Raw genomic sequence first — 15,208 nt, 5'->3', positions numbered from 1 at the left:
ATTGATTTAAGACCTTAGAAACAGGCCAGCTAGCCACTATACTCTAGCTTACTCATTTTCTGCCATTCACTGAAACAAAACAAAATAAAACAAAACAAAAATACAAGCTGATGCACTAAGTGACATACTTTCCCCTCCTTGTTGTTGCTGTGTTTCTGAAAAGAAAATACAGTTACACAAACATCACTGGAGTTACGCAAATAAACATTAAGGAATGGAAACACTTTTTTTGTGGGTGTGTACTGCATGTGCGTGGCTTCAATAACATGTGAGTTTGAGCACTTACGGTAATTGAAATTCAATACTGAAGCAAGTAAAGCAGAAGCAAAAACTTGTAAATGATACTTTTTTTTTGTGTAGACTTTACTATGTTGTGCATTGTACCCTTTAGTAAAAGGTGTGGATTTAAAAAAAAAAAAAAGTACGTACAGTGCAAAGCAGTAACTACACAATATCAGAATCTAAAAGATACAGTTCAACAACTCTTAGCTTTAGTAATGTATAATGTATATATCTAGCCTAGTATCCCAGGACACACAACAGGACATAAAACATGAAAACACTGTTGAGAAGGACACAGAAGAAGACTCATGCTTGTTTACTTACTGGCTAGTTCAAAAATGTCCGGCTCCTCCCTGGCCAGTTTCTCTCTGGCTACATCTGCTATGGGTCCGAAGATAACCACAGGCCTCAGGAACCCAGCTGTCATGACAAAAACCAGTGAGGCTATCAAGTAGTCGCATTCTTCAACACAACTGTAACTAGACTGTATGAATATTATTGCACTTTAACTCTTTCAGTGCCATGGGCCGATTAAATCGGCTTTACGAATACAACCTTTAAAGTGCCACGGGCCGATCAGATCGGCTTTGGAGAACACGCCACATTTGTGTACAAACAAACCATCCACCCCCATTTCTTTCTCACATTTCGATGACGTTCTTTCTGTGTCCCCCTTTTGAGACCAATCAGACGGGAATTTGAGGTCACGTGACCGAATAATATTTTTATATCTTTTTAATGTTTCTTATTCTCCGGTGTTTCATCAGAGGGAGCCCTCCATGCCGGGGGGCAGCTGTGGACTCCGGGGGCTGTGGCGCCTTCTCTCACTGGGGTCCGCTCCTTTCTGGTGGGTGGGGGTCCCAGTTGGCCCTCTCCCACTAGTTGGGATGCGGGGCTGTGTTGCTGTTGCCTGGTCGCCGGGGTCGGCGGCTGCCTCCTGGTGCGGATGGCTCCCTGAGACAGCGCCTCCTAAATTGATGTTTTACTTTTACTTGCACATTTTTGTTCTGGTCTACCCATGCTCAGTCAGTCTTCTTAAGTATGTGTGAGCTTGTGGGTTTGCATGTATATGTGTGTGTGTGTGTGTGCGGGTGAGTGGGTGGGTGTGGGTGGGGGGCGGTACTGATTTTTAAACTGATATGTAAAGCACTTTGTGCTACAGTTTTTAATGTATGAAAAGTGCTATATAAATAAAGATTATTATTATTATTATTATTATTATTATTATGAATTATGCAAATTACGATCAATAATGAATCGGCTGCGTCCGGTGTGTTTTGAATCTAATTAGCAATCGGTCGGATGTTACCGAGCGGTTTCCTGCAGGATTCTTCAAATATTATAAAAACGACGCGAAATACTGAAAAACGGCCAAAATCTGTGGCACTTTTAAGGCTTATTAGCCCCTTAACTGTCTGGCACCGAAAGAGTTAATAAAGAGCGACACTAAACACACACAGAGAAAATTAATTTCAGCTGTATGATTCTATTTTTCAAATGGGTTTTCGTTGTTCAACAGGGATCAAAGGACACAGAGTCAAGAAGAACCAGGAGCAGATGAGCAGCTCTGGCTCTCCTGCCTCTTCCGTTACCTTTGCTCACCTGGGTGGGTGTCTAGTTTAGTCATTATCAGAGTGGCACAAAGAAGAATATTTCTCTCAATTTTAAACAACAGGATGTTACTGCCATTACTGTCTGCACATCGCTGATAGGTCAATTGATATATTTTCCTCTTCTTGCATCTACACAAAAAAAGAGCTTCTGACTCTGATACTGTGAATATTTTAGATCCATTTTCTGGCTGTAATAACTTGGGGAGGAATGATGAATGATTTGAGGATGCAAAAACACATGCCATCTAATGTTGTCTCACTACAGCTAAAGCAAGTGGGAGAAATGCCACGGTTGTTCGTGTTGTAAAATGAAGCATAAATGACACGGAAGTCGATTGCTCTCTGTTCCTACCTTCCCTCAGCACCACCCTCTCATACGCTGGGAACTTAGTCTGGACTGGCTGGGCTGACAGGTCTTCCCTGCTCTTCCGCAAATTCCTCTTGGAGCTTCGCAATCCGCGAAATCTCCAGAAGTCAGCTCTATCACCTCCTGGTGTTTTAGGAAGAGTGTACTGCACACTGGACAGCTGCTCAGCCCTGTGCAGAGAAATGAAACAAAGAAATGATGAGAAAAGACTGCTACCAGGACCCAAGTAAAAACTGCAAACTAAATACAGCTACATTTGACTGGTCAGGTATTCAGCCGTCACCCTACCGCAGTGTATATGTTCAGAGAGAATAAACAGAGATATATGCTACTACTACATCTGCTACATAATGATGCACTGCAAGTGGTTGTCAGTCTGGATTATATCACAAACTTTCAGAAAATGCATATGTGCATGTGACAAATGCATATGTGCATATGACAGTCTTCTCTTTGATGACCATTTTGAAATCTGGGTTTAATTTCAGAATTTAATAGTGAAATATCATAAGGAGCATCAATGAAGATGTTTTGCACCAGCAAGGAGCTGAGGCATGCTAAACAATGTGCTCTATGTGATATAAATGCACGCAGCATGTGAAAACGTGTCTGTTCTGTCAGCAGGACAGTGAGGAATCACACTGTAAACACTGCTGCAGGCTGTTCAAGGCTGTACAGACAGGCCTAGATAAAACAGTGCTATGGGCTACATCATGATATATATATAACACAAACCCTCAGTCACACAAGGCCCTCTATTTTAAAGACAACTCCTCATAAACCCTGTACATTGGATTCTCTTTGACTGAACTTCACGTATAAAATATGCAAAATACACCTTATGCTCTTTCACAAGCTACTTTTTTTTTTTTTACTTATAAATATATATATATATATATATATATACATACATACATATATATATATATATATATTTATACCTTATGCTCTTTCACAAGCTACTTTTTTTTTTTACTTAAAAAAAAAAAAAAAATATATATATATATATATATATATATATATATTTTTATATATATATATGTATATGTAAGGGTAGAGACTGCGATCTGGTAGGATCGGCGATTCTACCAGTAGAGACTCCGATCGTAGTCTCTACCAGTAGAAACTCCGATCAGAGTCTCTACTGGTAGAAACTCCAATCCTGCCAGTAGAAGGGTTAGGGTTAGGGGTTAGGGTTAGGATTCGGATCGGAGTTTCTACCAGTAGAGACTCTGATCGGAGTTTCTACTGGTAGAGACTACGATCGGAGTCTCTACTGGTAGAATCGCCGATCCTACCAGATCGCAGTCTCTACCCTGACATATATATAACAATCAAAGGACAACTGAGGTAGATACATAAATATAAAGAAATGTAACAAGCAAATCATTCCATTATACTTTGAGAAAAATCAGAATTCACCTTCTGTTCCTCCACGCCTGCCCATTCATAAAGTGCCAGAACAAGTTGTACGGGTAAAAAAAAAAAAAAAAGGTGTGACCCAAGAGTCCTTTTTACCTGTTCTTGTTGGGGATGATGCCCCTTTCCACTTCCTGGTGATTCTTGCCAATACGGATAGCAAGCCATGAGCCTAGTTTGCCATTGTAGAGAGTGTCTACTACACGGAACACCTCTCCTTTGTTGAAGCTCAATCCGTACGGAGACTCCTTTTCATACTCAAAATGTGTTCGAATGTAGAATGAGTCACCCACATCCGATTCCACTATCCTCCGATACACTGAAGAGAGAGGAGAGCATGACAGGGATAATTACAGTATAGTCTTAAAATGTATACCACAGAGTCATACTGGTAGTACAGGCACATAGGCCTTGTTAACAGTGCAGACTATTATTAATTAATAGGTGTCACTGCTTTACTCTGCTCTCACTGACCATCTTTTTTCTTCTGAGCCAGGATGGTAACTTCTTCTCCTCTTGGGAGATCCAGCAGAAACAGCACAGCTTCCTCCCTGATGATGTTAGCAAAGTCAACATTGTTCACCTATAGATGCAGAAAGGAAGAAGCAGAACAAATCAATTACTGTGGAATTTCACTCATTTACAAATCACAGAGAATACCCAAATTTAGGACTAAATCTCATGCTGTTAAAAGTCAATGAAGGTTTGTAGATCAGCAGAATTTAAAAATAGTTCCACTGATTTGTTTTTTTTGTTTTTCTACTTTGCTTGTGTATTACTGGTGCTGCACATTTGGGACAACATTATAAAGTGCACGAGCTGTCACACATTTTCTTACAGAAAAAGAGAAAGTACAAAAAAGAATAACTTGTTCCTGAACAGAAGCAGGGCTATTACTCCCAGTATGACTGGACTGCCTCCTCCTCACGTCCTGCTGTTGTCCCAAACACAATAAATGCTGTTTATTGACTCTGCTTGAGGGGCAGCAGGGGAACCAGAAACACATGGCCTGACTCACTGAACCTCAGAAAGACACCTTTATCCTTCCCAGAAACAGGAGGGCTTGACGTCTTTATCTCCACTAGCACACCATGACCAAAGGAAACAATCTAAAGATGGAAAACAGTGTCCTGGAAGTCTCAAATTGTGTTTGTACAGTGGGGCGAACACACCCAGAAAGAAAGACAGAAAGAAAGACAGACAGACAGACAGACAGACAGACAGACAGACAGACAGACAGACAGATAGATAGATAGATGGTGGTCATAAGAGTGGATAATTAAACTCAACGCTGTATAAAAATTTATAGTAAGAGAGAAAGTAAAGGGCAGCCTAGTTTACCCGATAGATTCAACCCAAACATAAACATGAATGCCATGTTTGATTGAGCCACTGCTGTTCACTGAAGGTTGAACTGTGCTAAACACTTTCCAGGTGTAATCTGAAGCTGCAATACAAACATGTCAGAATGGATCCAAGGCTGACATCAAGAGGGTTTCCATCATTCCTTCAACAATGTTACACTAGTGTTTAGTAAAACAGAAGACAACTGTTCTGAGGTCAGAGAGCAATACTGACCTCCATTGTGTCCTCAGATTGGAAACAAGGGGAGTTTTGACATGAGGGAATGACTCATAGACTGACAAATACATTGTACTGTATTCCAGAGAACTCTTTACTCAGAAATAAAACTACTGTGGCCATGGGATCACATAGTTTCACCAGTGATCATCTTAATAAGTGTGGGCAGCAACAGCTTGTCTATTTTGACAATAACACCAGATGTTTCGTTCACTTTACTCCCAGGACACGTCATTGTTCTATTCTGCTACTGGACAGGCACTGGGTTAGGGTCAGTCAAGTCCAGACTCAATCAGAGGTTATGGAGAGAATTCCTGTGAATGGGGGTTTTGGGTGCAAGTCTAAAACCTTCATTGACATGCCTTTGATTTACTGCTGGGCCTTTTGTAAGCCATTGCCAGCTTTCCTTAATACTTCATGTACATCCATGTGTGCACATGAAATTTTTTTTGTATAAACACATGAAAACAACACAATTGGGATAATTAAGATTTTAATAATCCCTCCCCACTACTATGAAAAGTAGGTTCCTTGTTTAGATGTTATTTGATAAATTAGGTCACTGGGGAGGTTAATTTGGAGACAATAAACAGACTGATAGTATGTAGTGTACCCTGAGAATCTGGTCTCCCTCCTCCAATCCCTCCTTTGCAGCAGGGCTATCCTCCAAAACTCCTGCCACAAAAATCCCCACGTCATTCCCTCCTGCTAACCGCAGACCGACACTCTCTCCCTTCTTGAACTTGACCAGCTTCATACTTGGCCTGCAGGAGATCACAGGTTGACAGATGGAATAAAATGAGCAAATCATGGTTTCATCCACAATCAGTGTTACACACAACCGAGACACCTACACAAGCAAGTGGAGAGAAATGGAACAACTAAAAACAGTAAACAGAAAAGATTTTTCTTCTGTTCTAAATACAGTCTGATGAGATGCTGTGCATCATATTTTCCCCTTTGGTTCAAAGGTAATAATTTCTTAATTTCTAACTTTGCTTACAAATATATCAGAGACATTATATATAAAGAATACTACCAATACACTTTTGAACATGTAAAATGTATCCCTCTGTTATTATGATGCTGTTTAATTTGAACATTTAACAAAATAGAATTCATGTGATAAAACTGCACTTTGACACTTCAACAGATTTGCAGCAGTTTCGAAGAAAAAGTGAGTAATTATACCTGAGAATGCTGTCATCATGAGCAGCGCTGGGTACAGGAGCATCAGAGGGGCTGACTGGCAGGTCTACATCAGGCTGACCAGGCTGTGCATAAACTGGCTTTGGTTCTGTCAAAAATATCAGCACAGTGTGTAATTTAGCACATATTCAACAAAATCAATGGAAAGTGCTGTTATGATGGAGATTATAGCAATAATATAATAATTATAGAAATAGTCAAACACACAGACACATGAAAATTAATATGAACTTGAAAAATCACACTAATCTTTATTGACAGGCACAGGATTATTTACCAGGCAACGGAGGTAACTGTTTGTCATCTCTTGAGCTGGCCTGGTCACTGGTCTGTGACAAGACCCCATCGTCAGAGCTTTTGACTGGTGTGGACACGGCCCCTGGTTTGGACAGGCGATCCTCATCTCGACTTCTGTGGCTGAATAAATAAAAACAAACAAACAAACAAAAAAAGAACAAACAAAAACAAATCACAGCAATTCAGTAGGTGCACTCTTAATGTTAACCACAATGACAATGGAAAACTTTAAGTTTAATAAGATCCCTAATCCCTGATAACAATGTTACCTGCTCTAAGAAAGACCCCCCAGCTGCACCCAATACAAAAATAATACAATATTGAACAAAGGTCACGTGAAGTTCCCCTGGAGATCAATACATTTCATCTGTATCTGTATCTATGTTTGCTTTCTCCTGTGCTGACATCATAAGTATTAGCTTGACACTATAATCAGGATAGTCCACAAAATGTGCTGTAACCACAAACTGGCAATAAACTGAGTGTTAAAAGATCTACCAAAGACAAATGTGTTTCTGACAGAAAAAATGCAAATGCAATTGTTTTGAACTCTTTGACTTTTTAACCTTTATTGCAATTTTTAAGTAGTGTGGTGTAAGCAGTGTGACACATTTCAAACCAGTGATGGATATAATGTTTAATTAAAAGAGACAGTGATTATAGATGTCAGAATTTTCAAATAACTTTCTTAAGATTAATGTAAAGCTTTATTTCATTAATCACACAATGGTTTTTCAATAAAAACACCAGGGTGGATTAGCCTTTTTCTAGATTAAAATAAGAAAATGAAAATCAAATCAAAAGTCTCCTAACATAAACTCTTGAGATAGGATATATTTCAGTCCAAGTTCCTGTTGAACCTGGATAAAATAAACAAGGGAAAATGGCTAGTCTGTGTGTGTCCATGTGTTTAAGAGCAAGTGTGTTTCTAATGGGCTATGTCTAACAGACTAGAAAGCTCTCTACTGCTTAAAACAATGGTTGAATTCCAATCTTGTCACATGACTGCCTGCTGGCACAGTACTTGAGCTGTATTCAGGAGCTTTTGTAAAAGAATGTGAAGGTGCAGGCTGTGCCACCATCTCAAACTAGGCAACTTTCCTCATGCCTCTTTTCTTTCATTTTTGTTCAGTAGCATGACACTATATGGTGCTTAAAATTGGTGCCTTATTGTTGAAATAGAATGACACACTTAATATATGGAAAAGAGGAGGGGGTCTGCACTGGGTTAACCGTGCTGACCTCATTTATTTTCCACCACAGAAAAAACATTTTATAAAAGTTCCTGAAGTTGTTTGGTGACCATCAGTACAATTATGTTTTACACACTGATCTGTTTGTGCTCATTTTTACATCATAAGAACCAGCATAAGGGAGACAAGCATGTGTAAGTGAGAGCTGCAGCCCAAGGATAAACAACAGAATTGTAATGAGAGAGAGAGAGTGCGCAAGTGAGGGAGTGTGTGTGTGTAATAGATGACGGAGAACAAGAGTGTGAGAGAGGAAGAGCCAGAGACAAACAGAGCTAGAGCAGCGGATAAAATAAGAGGAGTGAGAGAATGTGTTGTGGCCTAAATCTGCAGTTTCTCGTTGCGGAATGGTGCTAAAAAAAGGCTTCACACTATCTGACAGGACCCTTTGTTCAATTTCCCTGCTTACACATTCTTACAGTATGGGCACAGCCAGAGCAAATGAGCAAGAAGTAGAAAAGAGATCAAGTTAAAGAAGTAGCAGGGAAGATGTGGCTGCAGAGACTTCAACAACACTGCAGAGTCCTGTGCTCTGTATTGTATGTCCACCTATAAGTAAGCTTTACACAATTCAACATATGTAACAGCAGTAAACAGAGTTTAACCTATTGACTAAACAGCCCATCTCTTTGTACAATAAAAATATGATGACAGAAAAAATTGATGTAAAATTAATTCTCACATACAACAAATCTTATAATTAAACAATGAAAAAAAAGACAAAAAAAATTATTACTCACATAAACGACTCGCTTACTTGGACCATGATGCTTATTAAAAAATTTTTTGATTTGAATTCCCTGAAACTTGAGTCTATGCAGAAAGTGTGTTCATGTGTCACTGGAGTACACTTTGGATGAGAAGCGTTTTTGACCTGATGTATTCAAAAACACACAACAGCGTCATGTCCCAGGGAGAGGAATGTGTCTAGGCTCTACAGCCAATCAGGCTAAGCGAACCATCTGGCCTGGGGCAAAGCACTGTGGGAAGTATGTCAAATTCCTTTTTCACTTCCTAAACTAGCAGATAGTAAAACATTCCCTTACATCACACTGTAGAGATAGTCAGACTGCTGTTTCCTCAGTTACCTCTTAAACTATGATCCCAAGAGAAGTAGGTGTACATCCATCATTGACAACTTATCAGATATAGAAAATACAGGTTCGCACCAAAAACGTGTCAACAACATTAGTCATGTTTCCATTGGACATATGTCCAAAACTTTACTGATATTTACTAAATGTTGAAAAAACTGAAGTGCATAATGTCGGGATTTCCATTAAATCACAAATGCGATGATTTGTTTATTCATTATCGCAAAATGACACGAGAAGTCATTCCATAAACATGGCGACAAATATAAATAACATGTTGATTAACAGATATATTCATTATTATTATTATATATTACCCCTCTATCCCGCACTAAATTAAAAAATTATTCAGTTGTCTGGTGTGTCGACACATATCACATCATGTTTCTTTTAAAACTCTTCTTCACTTGTAACGTCCGTCAACATCCGTTTTTTTTTTTTTTTGGCTTACATTAGACATTATCATGCAACAGTAAATCTGCTCCCATTGTGCACTGAAAACATCTCGCAAGTCTGAAACAACAAAAGCAACATTGCAGATGTATCTAAAACAGCTAGACTAGCAGCAGCTAAGAAGAGTCAACATACAGGGGTTGGACAAAATAATGGAAACACCTTCACCTCAAGATGATAATGCCCCAATCCATACAGCTAGAATTGTTAAAGAATGGCATGAGGAACATTCTAATGAAGTTGAGCATCTCGTATGGCCGGCACAGTCCCCAGACCTCAACATTATTGAGCATTTATGGTCAGTTTTAGAGATTCAAGTAAGACGTCGATTTCCACCGCCATCGTCTCTAAAAGAGTTGGAGGGTATTCTAACTGAAGAATGGCTTAAAATTCCTTTGGAAACAATTCACAAGTTGTATGAATCAATACCTCAGAGAATTGAGGTTGTAATTGCCGCAAAAGGCGGACCTACACCATATTAAATTATATTTTGTTGATTTTTTAAGGTGTTTCCATTATTTTGTCCAACACCTGTACAGCGTGCAGTCTGTGCAGTCTATCTTCTTGGAATGGTAAAATGTTAAAGCTCCTGCTTTTTTCAGCTACATTTGGATTTCCCAGTGTGGGCTACCTGCTCCAGTGAGACATTGCCCTTTTAGGAAGACAGGGAATAACAGATGTGGCACTTATTTCTCATGTGGCCAAGCTTCATTCTCTTCAAAATCATACGTCTAGAAAATTACTTTGCAGAGCAATTCGCTCCAAACCAACTGTTGGCTGAAATGGCATTTCTTGTCATCTGTTACATGGCTTGTATGAAGTATGCCTCCATTACTTTCAATTCAACATTTGTGCTTCATTTTCCTTAAATCTGATGACCCTATCTGGAGTAAGGTGTTGACGGTATTTACTTTGACAAGAAACCATAAGCATTTTTTTCTCCCCTGAATCATTGTAATCATTCATAGTGTTGGCGTGAATCCGTTCCCAAAACCGACAAGCCTGTTTCACTCCCCTGTCCAGTTTTATCAGCAACAATATCTGGTGTTCCTAGTCAGCGTACAATATGCCAGGAAATGTTATGAGCAAAACATGAGTCACAGTCTGTCAAAGCAACACATTAACTACACCTCATTCACAATATGTTGCATTCACCTACAGTAAAGACACTAGAAAGAAACAAGACTTACAGCAGATTCTAAGGACTATTACAAATGGTACTACTTTGATTGAATTTTGTGGACTATAAGATAATACTAATACCCAGCACTGTGTACCATTTTATATTCCTTAAGGAAACCTTACTTAACCAGGAGATTAATCAATAGCTCTTCCCAATTCCTATTCCCATGTCCTCCCACAGAGCAAGGCATTCTGGGAACTCAGTAATGGTTTATGCCTTTATATATTGATTTATTCATTAGTGTTGCAAGTTACTTAGTCAGCACCCACTAACCTGTGGGTGTGAGGATGATGTATAGAGTGAAGAGCAGCAGGAGTGTGGATGTATAACCATGGCATGCGTGACAGTTGTGTCCTATCACCAGATTTGCAGTCAGTTGTGCGTGCGTGTGCATTTCACTTACCTGCCATTGCTGATCGGCCGAGGTGAGTGACGGAGATGGTCCGAGGGCTCCAGCCTGTCAGGGGAGCGTGATCGACCTCGCCCATGGGATCGATTGGAATGATCTGACGCCAGCGAATGTATTTCTGAAATATCTGTGAAAATGTAATGAATTGTATATTAGCATGCAGTTATTAAACATTTATATAAAAAGCTAAATTAAGAGGAAAAACATTAAGAAATACATTTCAAATATAGGTCATTCTATCACACAGGTAAATTAAAAAAAAGAAAAGATAACACTTACCATCTCTGTCAGAGTTATTGGCTGATGGGATGCTGTCATCTAGATCTGGAATGTTGAGCAGTGTGGCTCGCTCATCTCTCTGCACCACCATCTTAAGCTTCCCCTTTGACCTCTCAATGAGCTTTTTGGCATCTATCAGTGATAGGTTCTCTGTAACTGTGCCGTTGATCTAGCAGAGGTAGGAGTCGGGTCAGCACCAGAGCAGAACACAGCCATTATCATCATTTTGTTTATGAATATGATGTAAACTAGCTTAAAAGACACTGAGGGCACTGCAGTGCTTTTAATGCTGTTACAAGCATCTACTATTTATTGTGGTTTTTGTATTGCCATTGCATTTCAACTTTGGTGTATTGGAAGCCTCTCTTCAGTAAACTTTGAATGCGTTTTGTAGGGTGAAAGAAGATTTTTTTTCTACCCAGAAATTGAATAGACAAAATTCAAAGGAGTAATGGAATGTGTGGCATTCCTGCCGCTGAGCTTGAATACCAATGACCTGTGACCTCAGTCTATGAGCCCTTTTCAGCAGCTCACAGAGTACAGCAGAAGGGTGAAAGTTTTTAGCTCAAAAATATATCCACCTCTCTACCAGTATCAATTTAATATGAATTCTTTAAAGCTGTTGACATGTAATGTGGTCTGATCTGTCTTGGTCAATCCGCTTGCTTCTAAAATTGCAGTGGAATCGTTTTGAACCTGTCCATCGTAAGTCCTTATTGTTTCATTGTATATTATCACATATTGCATTTATTTATTTGTACAACATGAAGGTTGTTTGTTGTTCTGGCTATATTGTTGTAGTGGCTGGAAAACATTTTAATCTCAATGAAGGCCTTACCTGGTTTTATAAAAAGACAAAAAATATATATATATACTGACCAATATACTATGCAGATATATTTTTACTTTTCCTCTTTTAGGTCATTGTCTCATTAGTATTTTTATCAACTTTATCACAGCAGTTTTGTTTACATCCATGCTGTTACCTTAAGCACAACATCTCCCTCCTGAATGTTTCCATCTCTTGCAGCAAGGCTCTCAGGAGAGATGTCCTTCACAAAGATGTGGCTGGCCAACCGCAGCCCATATTCTGCTTTCACAGACAGAATTAAGTCATGTTACCAGGTCTTCCAGTCATTTGAACCTTTACCAAGTCCTCTATTGTATCATACTGTATAACTTTTGCTTTAATATTGTGTTACTCACCTTCATTTTTGCGGGACTTGACAAGGGTGACCTTTGCTGGCCTTGGAGGAGCAGAGGAGGCCTGTGATCGGCGATCAGAGCGCGGCGAGATGCTCCTTTCCCGTGAGGCACTATGATCCCGTCTGCCACTGTTGCTACGCTCACGATCATGGCGCCTTCCGGTGCCTGTACCTCCACTTGCTCCACCATAGGCACTTGGGCCACTACGACCACTAGGGTCATAGCCATCTTCTTCATCACTGTCCTCTTCTTCATGCTCTGACATTGTCTCTCTGTCCCCTGGTCGAGAGACAGGGATTTGCACTTTCCTTTTCCTACGGATAGTCTTGGAAGAGAAAGGAAGTTTTAAGTGTTGAAGAGACAAACATATGTGCTCCTATTTGAAATGCACAATAGTATCTGAAGAAACGAAATGAAAACGTGAATGAATCCTGACTGAAATTCTGTTCTGAGTTCACAATAAATCTACTCATAAATTTCTGTCTTGTAAAACGTACTATCTTTGCATTTTTTCCACTCTTGCGGAGTTGCTGGACAGCGTAGGCATGCTCTACGTTGTCCATTGAGACTGCATTGACCATCACAACACGATCATTTTCTCTGAAAGAGAAAAAACAGAAACATCAGTCAAATTGTTGTAACTGTTACTATAAATACATGGCAAGTCAAAGAAGTCACCTAGAGAAAATATAACTAAAAGTATAAAGAGGTGCTAGTTTTAACTGATTGAGTGCTTCTACAACCCTTTTGTGTGTAAATATTAACATAAAACTGCAGACTATACACATGATGATAAGGCAGTGAATGACTTACTGTAGCAGTCCTTCTGCAGGCCCTCCTTTCAACACATCAGATATCACAATGGATGTCTCTCCACTTTGAAAATGAGGGTTGTCTCGCCCACCTGAGATGGCAATGCCAAACCCGAATCCAGGTGCCTACACACACAGAAAAAACACAGCATTGGACTTTCACACTTGGCAGTAAACAAGCAGACAATTAGACTCCATGAACGCCATTTATCATTAATCATAAAGTGAATGTGACAGACTCTATAGCTGTGACATAAAAACTAACAGCAAACCTTTACATGTGCAAGTTACAGTTTCAAGTGCTTTCAGAGACTGTTTTGTTTTTGCCTATGCAGAAAGCATCACCAGGGGAGGCCATTATGTGATGTAATATTGTAACCACAACAACACAAGAGAGTTGAGAGGCTGAGAACTTCAGGCCACACTGGGCTGCTCCTTCAGCCTCAATAAAGCCGCTACTAATTAGATTACAGCAAGCAGGCCAGTCTAGACAGGTGCTCTACACAATCCCACAGCACAAAAGAATCAACAAACAAGAGTTTACAGTCTGAAGGCAAAGAAGACATAAAAAGTTGGCCATAAAATAAAACAGAGAGTTGGATTCAGGTAAGTGTAATCATTGAGCTACTTTAGGCATGCAGAGGTTTGAAAGGAATCACTGTGATAGCAAACTTCATGATAACGGTCCAACATCTTTCCAGTTATCAGTCGCACTACTTCATATCTATATTCGCCAAATGAAATTAATTTAACATGCACTACTATGGCTAAGATGCACTCATTTCTTAAGATGACTTGTTCTTTTCTCCAATTGATTCAGCTTAAATGCATTTCAGGTTTTGTGTTTGAGTTGATAAAATTTGACAACATTTTCACTTTTACTGCAAATATATATTAGTTTCAAATGTGCGTTATGGCATACACACACACACACACACAAAAGATAAATCAGTGATAGTGCTGGCCCTGACAAAAACATACCTGTCAACCCCTAATAATAATAGTTTAAGACTGGATAATACATGCTTACAACAACTTTAGATTCTTAAGACATTCACACGCGTGAATGTGACACATCGCCTATCATCCCTTTCTTTCCCCAGAGTTTTGTAGAGAAGAGTTTGCCGCCAACAGGAAGGAAGTGAAAAGAAGTAGTAAGGAAGTCTAAGCTGATTTCTGTCTTCCTTAGCGTTGTTTCCTGCCATCTGGATTCCCTGACTATTGTTCCAGTACCACACATCCTGCTGCTACAGCTGGCTGTCTTTGTACGGAGAGAAGAGAGATGGATGGGCAGAGAACAGACATGGAGGAAAGTGAAGAACACACGAGACAGACTCCAGAGTTGGTATGCCAAAGACAGGCTGAGCGGGAAAAAAAAAAACAATAGAGAAAAGAAAGGGGGAGTGTTGATGAAATACTTGTAAATACCTACCCTGTGAAGAGTCACAGTGTGCTGTTCCCATATTACCGTTTCCTCCATCGCTGCACTCTGTAATACAAGAGAAAAAGGAACAGTAAATAATTGAATGTATATGTTGAGATCTACCCAATAGAGATCCTAGAATATGGTATATAATAGATGCTAAAGAATTGATATATTAGCCAAAAATCAGTATCCTCTAATACTGACATGAGTCGCTTTTCCAATGACCCTCAAATTGCGCGAATATAACTTGTGCATAAAAATTTACCTAATGGAAAAACAACAATTTTGCCAAAACTCTCACTTTTTAAAAAAAATGGTTTTGTGCTGC

General features: G+C 39.4%; 1 protein-coding gene across 14 annotated transcripts in view; it reads right to left on the bottom strand.

Annotated features, from left to right (window-relative positions):
* The window catches only part of tjp1a (tight junction protein 1a), a 109,130-nt gene that overhangs the window by 19,441 nt on the left and 74,481 nt on the right, over positions 1-15,208 (bottom strand). For 8 of the 14 annotated variants that reach the window (XM_030160507.1, XM_030160555.1, XM_030160562.1 and 5 more), the window contains 15 exons: positions 14,887-14,943; positions 13,456-13,580; positions 13,140-13,242; positions 12,643-12,967; positions 12,423-12,529; positions 11,437-11,605; positions 11,152-11,284; positions 6,749-6,888; positions 6,454-6,559; positions 5,876-6,026; positions 4,156-4,264; positions 3,781-4,000; positions 2,248-2,432; positions 607-702; positions 129-155 (listed from right to left, as the gene is read on the bottom strand). In XM_030160507.1, coding sequence (XP_030016367.1) covers positions 129-155; positions 607-702; positions 2,248-2,432; positions 3,781-4,000; positions 4,156-4,264; positions 5,876-6,026; positions 6,454-6,559; positions 6,749-6,888; positions 11,152-11,284; positions 11,437-11,605; positions 12,423-12,529; positions 12,643-12,967; positions 13,140-13,242; positions 13,456-13,580; positions 14,887-14,943 — 2,053 coding nt within the window. The remainder of the gene's footprint in view (positions 1-128; positions 156-606; positions 703-2,247; positions 2,433-3,780; positions 4,001-4,155; positions 4,265-5,875; positions 6,027-6,453; positions 6,560-6,748; positions 6,889-11,151; positions 11,285-11,436; positions 11,606-12,422; positions 12,530-12,642; positions 12,968-13,139; positions 13,243-13,455; positions 13,581-14,886; positions 14,944-15,208) is intronic. The other 6 variants (XM_030160521.1, XM_030160528.1, XM_030160538.1 and 3 more) reach the window with 3 other exon arrangements.

This window comes from Sphaeramia orbicularis, chromosome 3 (assembly GCF_902148855.1).
Source record: "Sphaeramia orbicularis chromosome 3, fSphaOr1.1, whole genome shotgun sequence".
NCBI lineage: Eukaryota > Metazoa > Chordata > Actinopteri > Kurtiformes > Apogonidae > Sphaeramia > Sphaeramia orbicularis.
Note: the sequence above shows the minus strand (reverse complement) of the source record. Positions and strands in the feature narration are given on the sequence as shown.